The sequence below is a fragment of the Colletotrichum chrysophilum genome, assembly GCF_026319265.1.
Source record: "Colletotrichum chrysophilum strain AFK26 chromosome Unknown scaffold_81, whole genome shotgun sequence".
In the NCBI taxonomy this organism is placed as follows: domain Eukaryota; kingdom Fungi; phylum Ascomycota; class Sordariomycetes; order Glomerellales; family Glomerellaceae; genus Colletotrichum; species Colletotrichum chrysophilum.
The window spans coordinates 102867-118914 of record NW_026517368.1 but is presented as its reverse complement, the minus strand read 5'-3'; the positions used below and the strand labels follow the sequence as shown (position 1 = coordinate 118914).

General features: G+C 50.1%; 5 protein-coding genes across 5 annotated transcripts; 2 read left to right on the top strand and 3 right to left on the bottom strand.

Annotated features, from left to right (window-relative positions):
* Window positions 1-3147: 3147 nt before the first annotated feature.
* On the bottom strand, window positions 3148-4007 carry COL26b_008902 (uncharacterized protein; the record flags this gene model as incomplete). Its single annotated transcript, XM_053181648.1, has 1 exon — window positions 3148-4007. A coding segment is annotated over one exon (860 nt), but the record flags the coding sequence as incomplete, so codon positions are not given.
* A 2926-nt stretch (window positions 4008-6933) lies between these two features.
* On the top strand, window positions 6934-7263 carry COL26b_008901 (uncharacterized protein; the record flags this gene model as incomplete). The annotated part of the gene is made up of 1 exon (XM_053181647.1): window positions 6934-7263. One exon carries the CDS (start codon window positions 6934-6936, stop codon window positions 7261-7263), a length of 330 nt encoding a protein of 109 aa, XP_053034405.1.
* A 1965-nt stretch (window positions 7264-9228) lies between these two features.
* COL26b_008900 (uncharacterized protein) lies at window positions 9229-9734 on the bottom strand (the record flags this gene model as incomplete). The annotated part of the gene is made up of 2 exons (XM_053181646.1): window positions 9229-9589; window positions 9655-9734. The coding sequence occupies 2 exons, from the start codon at window positions 9732-9734 to the stop codon at window positions 9229-9231; spliced, it is 441 nt and encodes a 146-aa protein (XP_053034404.1).
* Window positions 9735-11080: 1346 nt separating this feature from the next.
* On the bottom strand, window positions 11081-12700 carry COL26b_008899 (uncharacterized protein; the record flags this gene model as incomplete). The annotated part of the gene is made up of 1 exon (XM_053181645.1): window positions 11081-12700. One exon carries the CDS (start codon window positions 12698-12700, stop codon window positions 11081-11083), a length of 1620 nt encoding a protein of 539 aa, XP_053034403.1.
* Window positions 12701-14473: 1773 nt separating this feature from the next.
* Window positions 14474-15512, top strand: COL26b_008898 (uncharacterized protein; the record flags this gene model as incomplete). Its single annotated transcript, XM_053181644.1, has 3 exons — window positions 14474-14885; window positions 14949-15190; window positions 15279-15512. 3 exons carry the CDS (start codon window positions 14474-14476, stop codon window positions 15510-15512), a joined length of 888 nt encoding a protein of 295 aa, XP_053034402.1.
* Between the last annotated feature and the right edge of the window lie 536 nt (window positions 15513-16048).

Below are 16048 nucleotides of genomic sequence, written 5' to 3'. Positions count from 1 at the left end.
CATCCAACGCGGCAGCACCACAGAGCACGTCGGCTGAGACTACGAAACCTCCGGTCAACCCATTGGATGCTTTGCTTCTCAGCAATGATTCAGACGCAGCCTTCACGCCATCCAACTGGGGTTTATTTTTAATTACTATTCTCTCAATTTTCGCCGCAACTTAGTGTCTTGGCAATATCTCCTGGCCGGCAAAGAGCCTGCACCTCCACCCATTTTACCAGTCGCCAATGAATGGAATGGGCATCACCCCGAATTACCTGTCCCGGTTAAGGGGTTTTGGAGGTTCCTACATGACTTGTATGAATGAGGATGGTGCCAGCCTGGCACACGGGAGGAGGGTTGGCAGAGGTCTGCTGAACGGCCTTCGCTTGAATCAAATAGGCAACCCGGCAAACCGCCGCAGGGTTTGAAGAAGCCTTTGAAGAGCTGGACGCCGCAAGTCCACGGCTGATCTCGAGGGGAGACGGCCAACTAATATGTATCACCACGGATTTCCTTTGTCTGCATTACAGAGGCGTTGGGTATGACCTCCGCAAGAAAATGGGAGGCTCAAGGAAAGGGGCAGCGATTACATCGCGTGTGGATTATGATCCTCCACAAGACAGCGCGTTCGAGATACCTTCCTTCATTAGGACTTTGTAACATTAGATACCACAGCGTACTGCTCACGTAGACATAGACGGAGCAAGCCACGACAATCAATGATAGTCATAGTCAAACAACACCAACAGTTTTCATTTCGATTTGCCTCCGTCGTGAAGATCATCCGAGCCCGAAGAACTCGGACATGACGCACCTCCAAACTCCCAAGACTGCGCATAAATCTAGGCCACCCGGGACAAGGGTCCCCAGGCAACGATTCCCCGCCTCCCCGTCCGGCCACCACCTCGACCGATGCAAGACCCCAGCCCGGACCCAGCATCGCATGAACGCCCTGCCGTGCCGCCGCCGCTTGTGAGTGGTCCAACAGCCGCAATCCGAGTTCTGACGTTCATGCGGTGGGGGCGGCGTGCCGTGTAGATGGGTGCGCGGGCACAGGCCGGCTGGGTTCTGGGCTTTTGGTATCGCTGGATTGGGACATGCAGGTCTGGCCTTGAGGCCGGTTTGGGACAGAGCCAAGAGAAGGTTATTTGGAGGGGAAGATGGAGGGGAATTGGGGACCACATGTCGCGTGGATTGAGGTTTGAGGTTTGAGGTTTGAGGTTTTGGAGTTGGGAAGGCGGGATCTTGGGGAGGATGAAGGGGAGGGTTGGGAAGAGTTGGTGGAAGGGTGGAGGATGGAGTTGAGGACTATGTGGGCGCCTCGATTGACTGGGTGCTGAAGAGGGAAGAGAAGTATATATTGGGTGTAGAACATCGTCAAACAGATTCCAGCCGACAACGGAATGTGGAGAGCTGACGGGATGCAGTCCACCTGCCCTAGATTGGATGTGGTGGCTGTTAAAAGCTGCCTCGCATAGTGGGATGAGAGAACACAGAGTCCGGCAGTCAAGCGTGGCAAGAGGCTTGACCATCATCTTGAATCTCTGTTGTCTTCAAGTTATTCGATATTGAGTATGGTTGTGTGATATTTGATAGGCTTGCTCGAGAGGGCGGTGGACGCTGGTGCTGATGTATGACATGCCGTGGTAGTTGATGGGGGCGACTTGGGAGTAATTTGTGACGGCAAAACGGTACAAGCCAACCTCCGAATTGCTGTAGGGAGTTCCTGATTTCACAACAACTACCTGGAGAGCATTTAAATCATCCTTCGAGCTCGTAATGGCTCAGACTAGGGTTCCTTCGCCCCGTGCAATCGAGACGTAGGTAAGGTATATATTGATAGTGCTGATCGACTAGAAACTGATGCAACCAATGTTTCTTGATCTGTTTCGTTGCAAAGTTACATTGGACTGGGACGGCTCCCAACTACGCGTAGTCTGCATTGCTTCACGGCAGGATGGCCGTTTTATCCAGTCACTTCGAACAAACCGATCTCGTCTCTCAACACTCGTACGAAACAGAATACGTTGACGTTGACGGCGATGATGGACGATGCTGCCCGAATCGAGGGCTCAGGACCATTGCTTAGTTGCTAGGGGATACGGATAGCCCGAGAATCCCATAGCTTGATCACGCTGACCTCGCATCACTCTATATCATCGCTCCTGGGATCTCCTTCGTACCATGCGACTTGGCATATGATATACGAACGAGCCAGTCACATTTGTGGGGCTACTTTGTTTTGGCGAACACTTCATTGGCCTTTCTGTATATAAAGTCTACTTGAAGTGTTATGCGAGACAGAACACCGAATTATGACTGGTTTTGGCATCTCGCGATATGTGCGGCTGTTGATAGGGTATTAACAGGCAGGTCCGTCGTGAATGGTTAAGTTGGGTTTTGCGCATCGAAGAACCTGATGATTATTCCATGAATTCTAATTCTCAAGCTGTCGTCTAGTAGTGGCGTCTTTAGGATATCAAATACGAATAGCATCAGAATGCATAATGTACCTCACCTGAAACAACATGCGAAGGGCTCTGCGGACGGTCTCCGTAACTACGTGTATTCAGGGGCAAAATGGAAGGTTTACGACAATCAGCAACTCGCATTTCGTGCCAGCCGTCTGTCTCCTCGCAGTAGCGAAGGCAATTTTAGTTCGTTTCATTGGTCATGTCTTGTTCCGTGATGTCTACTTGAATGGATCGTTGGCGGATGAATGATGCTTACGGAGGCAAAAATAGAAGCTCCACGAGCGGCAGTATTAGTCAAAGGATATATTCCTCCCAAAGACGGCAAGCCTCACTCATCACCAGAGGAAAAAAGAAAGAAAAGGGAACCAAGTCCGGTTGAAATCCATCTTTCGTGGAGTACAAAGTGGAATACGTCAGAAGTCCGGACGATAACGGATGCCGACGCGTTAGAATAATGGATGTTGTTTGAACAGATGCCGAAAGAGTTCTGTGACTAACCTAATGATGTTGAGATCTGAGGAGATGGACTACACGACAAAAATTGGTTGGCGAAATCAACTTGGGTAGTGACGCTCATTTATATGCCCTTTCCCTCAACAGACTTCCGTGGATGCTGCTGATTTGGAGTTCCTTTTCAGTACGAACGCCATGCTTTTATCGAAGAGGAGGAGCCTTCTGTCCCCGTCAAATCTTATTTCGCCCTATGCGCGAAGAACAAAAACCAGATTCTGATTCCTGTCATGATAGCCATTACAGACCACCTGTCTCCCAGCTCCCCGGTCAAACCCTTACCCTTGAATTCGAAGTAGAAAGGCTTGTTTACACTCAAAGACCCCTTGAAAAGAATAGCAGCTAGAGCCTCACCCTTGGGGTCGCTACCACCAACGTCACTGCTCGTCTTTTCGGGCGGGATATCGGACTTGAGACGGAGCAGCTCGAACCCGTTGTTGTACCCATTCAACCCATCCTTACTCGTCCTCCTCCATTCAAAGTCTTCGCGCAGCAATCTGCTGGTCCCGGCCTGGTCATCAGGCTGCGGAACTTCGATAGAGAACCGGAAGGAGTCGACGTGGCTGCCGTTGAAGATCACCGGTCGCAGGTCCTCCGTCGCGTGCTTTTCTTCCTTTCCCTTTCCAGAGAGATATGGCTCCAGAGATGGCAGAATCATGGAGCTGTGCAAAGTTCGGGGATAGTTGGCCGAAGGCGACCAGTTCTTCTCATCAGAACACACAGCCAGAACAGGGTCCTCGGGGTTTGGTCCGTTGTGCAGGATGATGCAGGGGATGCCAGGGCTCTTGCTGCTGGTCCCGCTCCAAGAGGAGACCGCGAAAAGCTTGTGGTTGTTGCTGTCGCCCAGATGGAAGGTACGCGTGATCTTCAATTGGTAATATGCGCTCATGGATGAGGGGAATTGCTGGTAGGGCGTGGTGGAGGGGCTCATTTGGAACGGCCCTTGGGTTGCGGACGATGACGACGATGAAGCGGCGGTGTCGAACGGCGTGTAGGCGGGTGGAGCCACGCCCGGTGCCGATGAGCCGAGTTCGGCTTTGTCTTCGAATGGGTTACCCATGATGAAATCGTTAGTTTGTAGGCAGGTTGAGTCTGTAGCCAAGCTGGCGGGAGTGAATATCAGAGTGCAGGTGATATTTCTGTGTGTAGAGACCTGTGGTGGGAAAGGAGCGCGCTTTATTATCTCGTGGAATGGGACTTTGGGTGGGCTGTGGTTAGTCTACGTGGGGGCTTAGAGAAGATCGGCATGTTTTGTTGACGAAAATGACCCTTTGATTGAGAGAATATGGAGAAAACTGGAGCCCTGCATTGTACTTTTGTATTGCAGCCTAGATGTACTCTCGACAAGATGGCTGACGGGCTATTCATCCACGGTTTATTGTTGGCGATCATTAGTTTCTTCGACTCCACGAGATGCCCAAGTCTAAGGCAAGTTTCCGAGGTTGTTGGCAGACACCAGACCCTGGCTCGCAGCTTGCAAGACTGAGGTACCCATGTCAAACAAGCTGCATCATTCCAGTGTTCAAGTGTGATTGCAAACCACTGCCAACATCGTTAAAACACGGAGGTAGCTCTGGATCATTCCACACCGGTTGACCGCAATTTCATCAGTAAAGGCTGTCCACATTGTGCAGTATGTCAACGAAAATTGAACACCCCCACCCATCCGAGTAATGTCTCTTTATGATGCTCCTCGCAGGCCACTAGAAGTAACTTCTTAAGCTTGAAGTTGCAAGCAGCAGGCCATAGACCAAACTGTCCTGTGAACGAGCAATTCGTTGGAGATACCAGACATTCAAAGACTCAATGTCGGCTTTAGCGTCCAAACTCCCGGCTCTTCTAATAATGCTTTTGTTCTCAACTGATTATTCCATTACGAAAAACTACTGACTAAACTGCCCTCCATCAAATATGAGCGTGGATCCATCATTCAACTAACCTCAAGACTGCTATCGCGAGATCCTGTGTTCTTTCTCAAACCTGAGCCGAGCCACTAGATGATCTTCTACCAATACAGGCGTAAACATTCCTCGCAGGGCCCCATATGAGAGCAGCGTGTGTTGCGACACTTGATGAGCGGCACGGTCGGTGGGTCATTTCGCCGTTTGCACCCGCAACAAGTCCACGGAGACTGCAAGTTCAGGTCTTCGAACTTGTCTTGGAATACCATCTGGGAATCCTTATGAAATCTGCGACCTCCCATTGCGTAGTTATCTTGGTCTGTCAAGCTGTAATGTGAAAGATACCGAAACTTACGATTATCGGAGATTTGAGCCAACTCTAGTAAGTGTGTTTTGTGTGTTGAAGAGAGGAGAAGTGAAAGAACAGCGTCCTTAGCAGATAGACCATGTATTTATATGGCTTGAAGCTCAATGCCAACAGTTCGTCATTGATCAAGGACTGTGAGTGAGCATGCTGCGTCGAGGTCAGTCACAGAGTATGGAGTCAAATGTAGTGAGCAAACCAGACGAACGAGTGGAGGACTGTTTGTATGACTGGCAAGATGTCTAAGCAAGTGATTCCGTCTGTAAAGGCTTTGCCAATCCGTATTGTTTGCAGCAGTATGCTTGATGAAACTCAGCAGGAGGGCTGCCTGATCACCTATTGCAAAGGCACTCACATGGCGAGTTAATTTGCCGGCGGACTGGAGCCGTCACTTGCATACTATGAGAGATTTACAGTGTTTCATCTCTGACAAGAGACCACTACGGCTCACCTTACAGCAAACAACAGCATATTCTGTGATTGTGTCGAAAATCGCCTCATTATGTGGCCGATTATTGTTTGTTCTGCCTCTTTGAACATGTGATTGCGCCTTTAAATTCAGTCCATGGAAACATTTCACGATGTCGAGTGCTCTCACTCCAAAGGAAAAGAAAAAAACGAATGACCGGCCCAGAGAGCAGACATTGGACTACTATTATTTGGTTCCAGTCATGATATGACTGAGGTCTATTCTGGCAAATTTGAAGTGAGGGGTCCTCCGCCATTCCCTCGCTGACATCAAATTCATCCCGCAATGCCCAGACTAAAACCGACCGGGCACCGCTTGTAGCTGTCAGAAAAGTATCAGCACTATCGGACTTTGGGTGATCATGGAAACACTACTTTCCGAGCCGGCCTATCAGTCCGAAGTTCAGCCATGCAGTCATAGCCCAGGACAGATAGCACTCGAGTCTCGACAAGTCAAATGAGAGACCAAGTCATGTGGTTTACCATCAAAACAGATGTCAGCAAATGATGAGTTGTCGTCTGCGACATGGATGAGGGCAAATATCGCCAAGGACCTCGTCGAAACCTTCTGATCTGGGAAAACAACGCGTAAAACAGCTAACGGCGTAAGCTTACTGCGACGTTTTCAGTTCTTGGACGAACTTCAGAGGAGCCTTCTTGGCTGCATTGTTACGATCACCCCGCCGTCACAGAAGACGTTCGATCTGGATGCGAACATGGCGCTATCAGGTCCCCTGCGGAGATGTACTAGAATTCAACCTCAAAGGTCTGCTCTGCAATCCTTGTCGTCAACCACCAGTCTCAGCGTGCTTCGTCTTTTCAGGGTCGTATTTGTGGTAGAGGTCCCACTTATTAGGCTTCTTTCCAGTCCGCTGGCCGTCGAGATGCCGCGGCTCGCGAGGGTTGTCTCCGACGAAGCACAGAGCTCGTCTGATAAAAGCCGAAAAGGTCTCCACCATCTTCCTTGTCTAGGGCACCATTCCCACCGGAATCCACGGAGGCTAGAACAAAACCACGGGCAAACAGTTGAGCCGATTGGTAATCGGGGCTCCGTTGCAGCATGGTCCCTCAGTTACGTCAGTGAGGGGACCAACTGGAGGGCGATATTTATATCGCTCGGGTCCCAGACAGATCACGGATAAAGTGACCCGCAACAGTCAACGTACAACTCAGTCGCAAACCAGCAACATTCCCATCTCAACTCTAAGCTCCCCAAACCCAACAAACGGTCAAAATGCCCGCCACCGTCACTGTCCTCTACCCCAACGAGCCCGATGCCAAGTACGACATCGACTACTACATCAACAAGCACATGCCCCTCGCCGGATCGACATGGAAGGCGTTCGGCGTGACCAGCTGGTCTGTCACCAAGTACGCCCCTGGCCCTGACGGCGCGGAGCCCAAGTACGCTTTTGCCGGCATCCTCCAGTGGGACAGCGTCGAGTCAGTCAAGAGGGCGCTTGCTTCAGCCGACACGGCCAAGATCATGCAGGATGTTCCCAACTACAGCAACAAGCAGCCTGTCTTCTTGATCGGCGATGAGGTTCACAACGTTACCGTTTAAGCGCATAAATCGAAAGGGGCATGAATGGGCACGGAGGCAATGAACCAGCATCAAGATGATCGACGCGTGAAAAGCAGCGGACGCGAATAAACACTTATGACCTTCGATGATTTCTATTCCCGCACAAATCATGACACATTCATTTATAACGATCATAGGCTTAATTAACGTTGTCCACTGGGGATATCTGAATTGAGACAATTGCCCTCTGAAGTGATGTAACTTAGTTGACGAAAACACACAAAGCTCAGCTTTTCCTACACCAAGTCTCGAGGTCTGATCTACAATCAAAGTTTGGGATGAGGGCCCGAAACCTCTTTGCGGAATATAACATATAAATGCCATGAGGTTCAAAGCCCAGCGCCGCCATCAACACTCCAGGCGGCGCCATTGACAAAAGTACTCTTGTCACCGAGGAGGAAAACTGTGACGTCTGCAACTTCTTGCGCATCGCCAACCAATGTCGGTGCAGGGAAGTCTTGTACCCTTTCAAGATTGGCCCGATGCATTGGAGTATCAATCGCGCCACTACAAGCTTTCAGTATCAGACATCTTATTCCGACGCCCCGTCTAGAAGCAGTTTGGAAAAAGGGCAACTTACGGCAGCACACAGTTGACTCTGGCTCTACCAACGACCTCCTTGGCTGCACTCCGCACCATTCCTAATGAGGCATGTTTGGAACCAGCAAAGACAGCACCTCTAAGAAACCCCTGAGTTGAGAACATACTACCGACATGAACAAAACTCCCGCCATCGGTCAACACGCCGGGTTTGAGTGACTCAGCGAGGAAATTGAATGCCCCTTTGATGTTGAGGTCAACGATGAATTGAAATTCTTCATCGCTTGTTTCCCAGATGGATTGGGTTCCAAGTTCATGGCCACCAGTGCCTGCGAAGTTGGCAACACCGTCAATCTTTCCAAAGTGTGCCATGGTCTCTGCCAAGAAGCTCTTGACGCCTTGACGACTGATGACATCGACAGACTTGACGAGGACTCGGCGTTGAATCTCGGGATCCAAATGGTTTCTGAAATTTTCGAGACTTTTGCCGTTCAAGTCACACATTGCGACCTTTGCCCCTTTTGAGATGAGAGTCTTCGAGGTAGCGAGCCCCATACCTGAGGCAGAGCCAGCAACGACGATAACTCTGTCGGCGAAAGAAGACGTCATTTTAGTGTGGTAATTACAGCGAAGAGAGTGAAAAGTTTGAAGAACACAAGCCTTTTCTGGCGATTTCAAGTCTACTTAAATATTTCATGGGCTCATTTCGCTGTCTGAATTTACGAATAATTATCACGTCTCTGAGTGCAATATGGGAATGCTCCGTCATTGAGACGAACCATGATTGGCTCCACCGAGACCCGTTTTCTGGAATGACACGCTAATGCAGCCCGCTGACACCAAGCAACACCAGTTGCCACCAAATCAGGGATACAAGACACGTTCGACGACGTTCTCATTCAAAATGTGCAAGTGCTGAGGCTAACAGCTTCTGTTTAGCTATGTCATGCAAGTGGCTGACATGTCCATTTTGGGTCATGGACGCCAAATTACGAGAAACCCCACGTTTCGTCATGTCATTAAGATCTGTCCACACTCTCTTGGCCAGCCACGCGGAAATGGTTAACTGCTACAGGAGGTGCTTGTTTTGGTGGTCGGTAGTCATCAATTCTAGCAAGCTGTTTTCAGGCGCTGAACTTGTTCATGCTCGCTCAAACCCAGGATTCAAAGAACCGAACTGCTTGTAGAAACGCATCCTCCTTGCCAGCCTTTTCAACAGGTACATCAAGATTGGGATGGGTTGCAAATCCATGCGGAACACCCCCATACAAGTTCATAGTCCATGGCTGACCAGTGCGTGCCATAGCCATTTCAATCTCAATCCTTCTTTGTATTTTCATACCCGTGTCCTTTTCTGCTCACTGAATCAGACATCAAGGAACTCCATTGTTGACATTGCCGAGTCTACTCACCAGCGATGGCCAAGCTAGCGGGGCCTGATATTGCTTTGATCTCATCATCACCTAGCAAAGTCGGGTGAGCAGCGAATGCCGCGTTCACCGCCTTGCCTTGAGGGAATCCCAGCGCACGGAATGCGTACCTGCCGCCGAAACAATATCCCACTGTTGCAATTTTTGACACACCCATCTGGTCGCGCATATATGAGAGTGCCGTGGTGACGATAGGATCAGTGACGCTCGGTCCGTGCGATCCGAAGAACTCGGTCGCGTTGAAGCCGGACTTTGGATCCTCGGATCGTGGCTTTCCATTAAAGAGATCGGGCATGATTGTGACGTAGCCAGCGCGCGCGAAACTGTCTGTGAGACTGCATCACAGTTAGTTGCTTGATCAAATTGTACTGGAACGACTTTGACTCCATGTCACACATACAGTTTGTTCTCTGTTGACTGAATTCCGAACACGTCTGTCAAGTGGACGATGCCAACCGTTGGTTTGCCTTGAGCGGGCATGCCATTGCTACCTGACTGTTCCTTCGGTTTGGATACGTATATGTCCACTTTCTCACTGTTAAGATGGAAGCCACGAAGTAGTGTGCCGCATCAGTAACTTACGCCCATTGAAGTTGATTACCTGTCCAACAGGAGTGCCTGCGAAGGCAAGAAGAGACAAATCTGCCACAAAGCCGCTTGCCAGTCCGAAGAGATAGCAAGCGGCTAAGATAGTGCTTATGGTGACGTCGAGGAGCCTCATGTCGCATTACCTACGACCGTCGTCGTGGTCGGTCCGGGCATCGCATTGCGGCTGCGAGAAGATCAAAAGGGACGGATACCACTTCATATATGGGTCATCGTAACACCAAAAGAGAGTTTCCACCACACACTGCGAGTGCCTCGGGGTCAAATGGCGAAATAAACCTTAGGCCATGTTGACTCGCCTCGCTTTCGAGATGAACAGTGGCCAACCACACATCAAGCTCATGCGACTTTCATCCAATCAAATCCGAGACCTTGTCACCGAGAAATGTCCTAAGAGCAACGCGGCCGATACCGACGTATTGTCCGTGCGATGATGAGATCAGATGAGGGGTACTGATGGGCTCATCAGATGGACCGAGCCAACGAAAGTCCCCGTTGGCAAGTCAAAACATCTGAACTGCTGCACCGAATGAGCGATACGATTGGTGCGTTGCTCGATTTGTCGATTCCGAGTCGTTTCGTTTTCGTCTCAGCCGAAGCTTGATATCGCGAAACAACCAGCACTTATGCTGAATAGCCTCCAGTTTCCGCGAGAAGTGCCCCGCTTGCTGCTGACTTGCTGCAGTGCTGTTTCTCATGACTTGCTCTGGGTGCTTTGGATCTTGGCATGATTAGCATAAGACTTGCTTCCAGAAGCGTCTGATGAAGGAGGCAGGAGCAGTACATTCGCAAATGTACCTGCATCCATAAGTCTACCCATGTTTCTCCCTGAATGATGAAGGGTTAGGCTGTCTAGGCTGTCCATACACATAGTCACTGCAATACTAAACCTATTTCGTCTAAATCATTGTTACCACCCCCTTCATCGTTCCTGTCCCTGCCAATGTGCTCAAGTTCATCGAGTCGACCTGATTCAAATAAGCATACATTCACAATCTTCAAACAGCTTTACTAAATATTTTTCCCTCGTAGTACACACATAGCTGCATAGGAACGCACTGCATGGATTGTTCTGCATAACACTTCGCAGGCTTGAGCGCACTATGGAACAGACGCTGGTAGTACAGTAAAATACATAGATGAAGCAAACAAGACTCAAGCGTGTTTTACTAAGAAGGCGTTGGTGAATGTATTTGCTATTAACTAGTCTATCTTACACTCTATTGCATGCTGAACCCGGCAAAGCCATCCGAGGAACACTCATTGATAGCACAGCGATACGCTGGCAGGCCGCCCATATAACTGAGCGCCTGCCGAGTTCTTCCTGGAATATTTCCACCCATGTACCAAGACGTCTTATTTTGAGGAAGAAGTGTCCCGTTGCAAATATCATTAGCGCAGTGACCCCATTGTTCCTCGACATCAGATTGCGCATCGATGCGAGTGTATCCGTTCTCTCTTAAATGGACCAAGGCCTGAATGATCCAGTCGCCTTGTATCTCTGAGACGACTGGTCCTGTCGCAGTCGCGGTGGGACTTTGAGGACCATAGAGGAAGAACATGTTTGGGAATCCTGACGTGCTCATGCCCAGGAATGTGCGTGCTCGTCTGCTCCAAACGTCATTGAGAAGTCTTCCTTTGAGCCCCCGAATGTTGACTCGAGTGAAGCTTCCGGTCACGGCGTCAAAACCGGTGGCCAAAAGAAGAGCGTCAAGCTTGTGGATAGTCCCGTCAGACATCTTCACTCCCTCCGGAATGACCTTCTCAATTGGGTTCTTCTTCAATGAGACCAAACTGACGTTGTCTTGATTGAAGACCTCGTAGAAGTTCTGCTCCAAAGACGAACGTTTCGTACCAAAAGGATACGGAGGTTCCTCAGGAGCGAGGTTCTCGATCAACTCAGCATCATCTGTGAGGAGTCTTTGCCGCACTTTGTCCCGCCAAAAGTAGTAGAATTCGTGGTTCGCCTCCAGGTTGGTGCTAAAGTCCATGTAATTTCCTTGAGTGGGTGCAAAGCCTCCGATATCCCAGAGTTGCTCGAATAAAGCTCTCCGTTGTTCTGGCGTATCGTCCATGGCTTTTCTGTTAATGATGGGGTAGGTGAAGCCGGCTCTAGAAAGTTTCATCTGAGAGAAAAGTTCTGGGTATCCGGTCTTGATGGGGGGATCTAGTGCTAGGGACTTCTGTCTCATGGGTACTGCACAGTTAGGCGACCGTTGGAAGACAACGAGGTTTTCTGCAGTGGGGCCGAGCTCTTGGACAAGTTGGACGCCAGTCGCACCGGTGCCGATGATGCCAACCTTCTTCCCCGACAAGTCGAGGTGATGGTCTGGCCAACGGGCCGTATGGCATGAGAAGCCCTTGAAGGTGTCGAGCCCCTTGATGTTCGGCACGTACATCTTGGCAGCAAAGCCCATCGCAAGTAGGAGAAAGGGTGCTGTGGCTGTGAGGCCACTGTCCGTTTGAATCGTCCAGTCGTTGGCCTGGGGGTCGAAAGTAGCGTCAGTCACCCTAGCACCATAGGTGACGTCCTTGCTGAGGTCCCACTTCTGGTCGACAAACTCGAAGTACCTGACCATCTCGGCCTGACTGGGGTATTTCTCAGCCCATTCCCATTCCTTCCATATTTCGGGGTCGGAGAATTCGTAGTAGGGAGTGTCGGTATCAACGCGAGCGCCAGGGTAGCGGTTGTGCCACCAGACGCCGCCTAGACCATGGCCTTCCTCGAAGATCTGGGCCCGAAATCCTTGTTTTCTTAAGTTCCGGAGAAGGTAGCAGCCGCCGAAACCTGCCCCAACAATGATGACGTCCAGGGGACGGTTGTCAACGTAGGATGGCATGTTCTGATTGATATCGTGCGTTGAGGTTGCCGGGTGATGTGGCTGAATGATCGGACGAGGTTTCTTAGTTGTTGGAAAGGTATTGACCTTATCAATCCACGAAGATGGTCTTATTTATCTTTGACTTGCCTACCTACAAAATGCCTACACCTTACTGATAAACACTGGACAGCATGAATGCGCCTGGATAACAGATCCGAACCTGTCTCAAACATCAGTCTCACGGTCATCGCATCCGACTGCCCACCATAGTGGACGATGAGAGTAACCAACCACGGTTGCCCGGATTGTCGAAGACGGAGCTGCTTGGGTAGGTTCGGTGATTACGCTTGCATCGGCGATGGAGCCCTCATCGGATGCGTTTCCCGTAGCGTGATGCTATCGCGTGAACCCAACTGCTTGCTGGGGAGGGTGGAAACGCGGGGAAAGCGGGTCTTTATCTGCAGAAGCTGAGGTTTGACAAGGAAGCTAAACAAGGGTTGCCTGTTCATTATCAGCTTGGCAGATAGCTGATAGACAGGGAGCACGCATTATTCCAAGATACCAGAGATATCAGGGGGACATTGGTTGGCTTATTGCGCTTGGCATCAGTCCATTTCGTGCTGATTGCCTACACGCAATCTCGGAATACATAACTGGCAATCGCCCTGCAGTTCCGAGCTCATGCAGCTCGTTTGAACTCACTTGACTTTTCAAGAGCCCAAGACGCAGCTTTTCGCATGCGCGCAACCCCCACCGAGCCACGTGAAGAGCACACATCCGATACCATGACCGCCTCCAACGAGTCTCCGCCAATTGCTGCGGACGAAAAGTTCGGCACCGAAAAGACTGGAAATGGCAGCCTACATCCGACAAACAGCGTGGTCGAGGGCCACACGCAACTGCAGGAGGATCGGAACGGTCAATTTCACCGCTCGTTTACTCCACGTCAAGTCCATGTCAGAAGCACTGCTTGTCTTGCACAATTTGGCGCATACCTACTAACTTACACCTAAGATTATCTCACTGGGATCGAATATTGGCAGCGGAGTCTTTATTGCGACTGGGAAGGCGCTTGCAACAGGCGGTCCAGGCAACATGGTGCTCGCTTATCTGATGGTATGCAGCTGTGTCTGGGCCGTCCTCCAATCACTGTCGGAGATGACTATCGCCTTCCCCGTATCTGGAAACTACATTGACTACGCCGATCGTTGGGTTGACCCAGCGCTTGCTTTTGGTGCCGGCTTTGCTGAATGGCTTGGTTGGTTTCTGTCCACCTTCATACGTAGCCTTCGGTTGTTTGCTAATGATGTGAAGGATGGACTGCTATCGTCGCCGCAGAGACAGGTTTCTTCCACGTGTTGATCTCACTATGGGCTGGAGACTCGTTTCCACTGGCGGGAACTGGTGCGGTCCACATCGACTTTCTCCACCCCTGCGACAAACAACTAACAAACATTATCTGAAAGTATCACTCTTCCTCGTCGCATGCTTCATCATCTTCCTCCTACCAAACAGCGCCTTCGCTTGGTTCGAATACGTCACCTCAATCATCAAGATCTTTCTCTTCCTCATCATTATTGTCCTGTCGCTTGCGTTGGTCTTGGGTGCTGGCCCGAATGGTCGTATTCATCATGGCGAGACTTGGACTGAATTGCCGGCGTTCCTAAACGGATTTACGGTGAGCAACGAGGATCTCTGACGACGAGAACACAATCTGATTCACACTAGGGCTTTGCGAACTGTGCGCTGCTTGCGGTTTGGGCGGTTGGTGATCAAGTTTTCATCGGCATCATGGGCGGTGAGGCAGCTAGCCCGCGCTTTTCGATGGCCCATGCAACGAAGCTTGTGCCGTTTCGGGTCAACTTTATCTACATGATCAGCGTCGTCTTCATCACGATTCTTGTCCCCTCAAGCGATGAGAGGTTACTCGGCGGAAGCAGCGTTGCAGCGTCGCCGTTCGTTGTTGCCATTGAAGATGCCGGTATCAAAGGCATCTCGTCTTTGCTCAATGCTGGAATGATGTGTGGTGTTTTGGCCATTGCTGCAGAAGCAGTCTACCTTTCTTCAAGAATATTGAGGACGATGGCTCATCAGAAGCTTCTCCCCGAGCGGCTTGCCCAGGTTGATAATAAGGGAAGACCAAGATGGGCACTGCTCATTACGTGCATCGCTGCGCTCATCATGTCATACATCCAGCTTGCATGTGAGTCAACCCTGTCTCTGGTGGTCCCTCTAACCTCGATGTATTGCTAACCATCCTTCACAGCCGGTGGCTTGACCGTCTTGAACTGGCTGATTTCCATCACGAGTGCTTCATTCTTCACTAATTGGATCATCATCTCGTTCACAAACTGGCATTTCCACGCTGCACTCAAGGCACAGAACGACCCGCTCTTCTCCCAAGTTTATGCATGGAAGTCCACAGCCTGGCCTCTGGCACCGGCTTGGCTCATGCTCATATCGCTGCTGCTTTTGGCATGCTGCCTGGTTTGCGGTATCGACCCTATTGTAAGTGTACATTGTTAGCCTTCACATAGGCCGTGACGTTTGATCTCAGAGTTTCCAAGCAGAGCTAATCATGAGTGTGTGGTTTTAGGGAAGCGACTCGTTCAGCGCGGAGAACTTCTTCCAATACATGATCGGATTTCTCGTCATCGTCGTGTTCACCATAGGATACAAGGTTATCTACCGCACTCCGTGGAGAGACCCGAACACAGCTGACTGTGTCACCGGTCGGCGCAACTTGAGTGTTGAAGAGATAAACCAGCTGGATGACTACTACAAGATGTCTAGATGGAGAAGGTTCCTTACGTATGTACAGTTGTGGTAACACAACAACGTCAAATTCAAGCAGATCAAGTCTCCAAGACTTGGTAATTTGGACCAGCACATTTGAGCAACGTATTTGTCCCATGGGTAATCAGTGTCGAAGAATAAGTTTGAGTGCACACACTGAAAAAATTTAATATGGTGATGCAAATGTTATTCCAGCTGTATCATAGATATAACACCAACCAGACAAAATAGAACACGACCCAGCACCGCATTGCGAATATCTGAATGCCAATTTCGCACTATCAGCACGGACATGCGTTTCACGAGCTTGTAGATGTTTTGCAACGTGATTTTCCTTACCTGCTTCGGTGTGCAATGACCATGAATGCTTCTTGACAAGCAATTCTTGGCTTCTATTCCGGTAGAGATAATCTGACTTCACACAATTCCCCCTGCCTTTGGTTACTGATACGCCAAATACGCCGGATCACCAATCCCACCGGCACGGACAGCCGCTATGAGCGAACACTGGGTGCTGTTACGATCTGGGATTAGCATGATCTCGACCAATAAAATCTTATCCGAAATCTT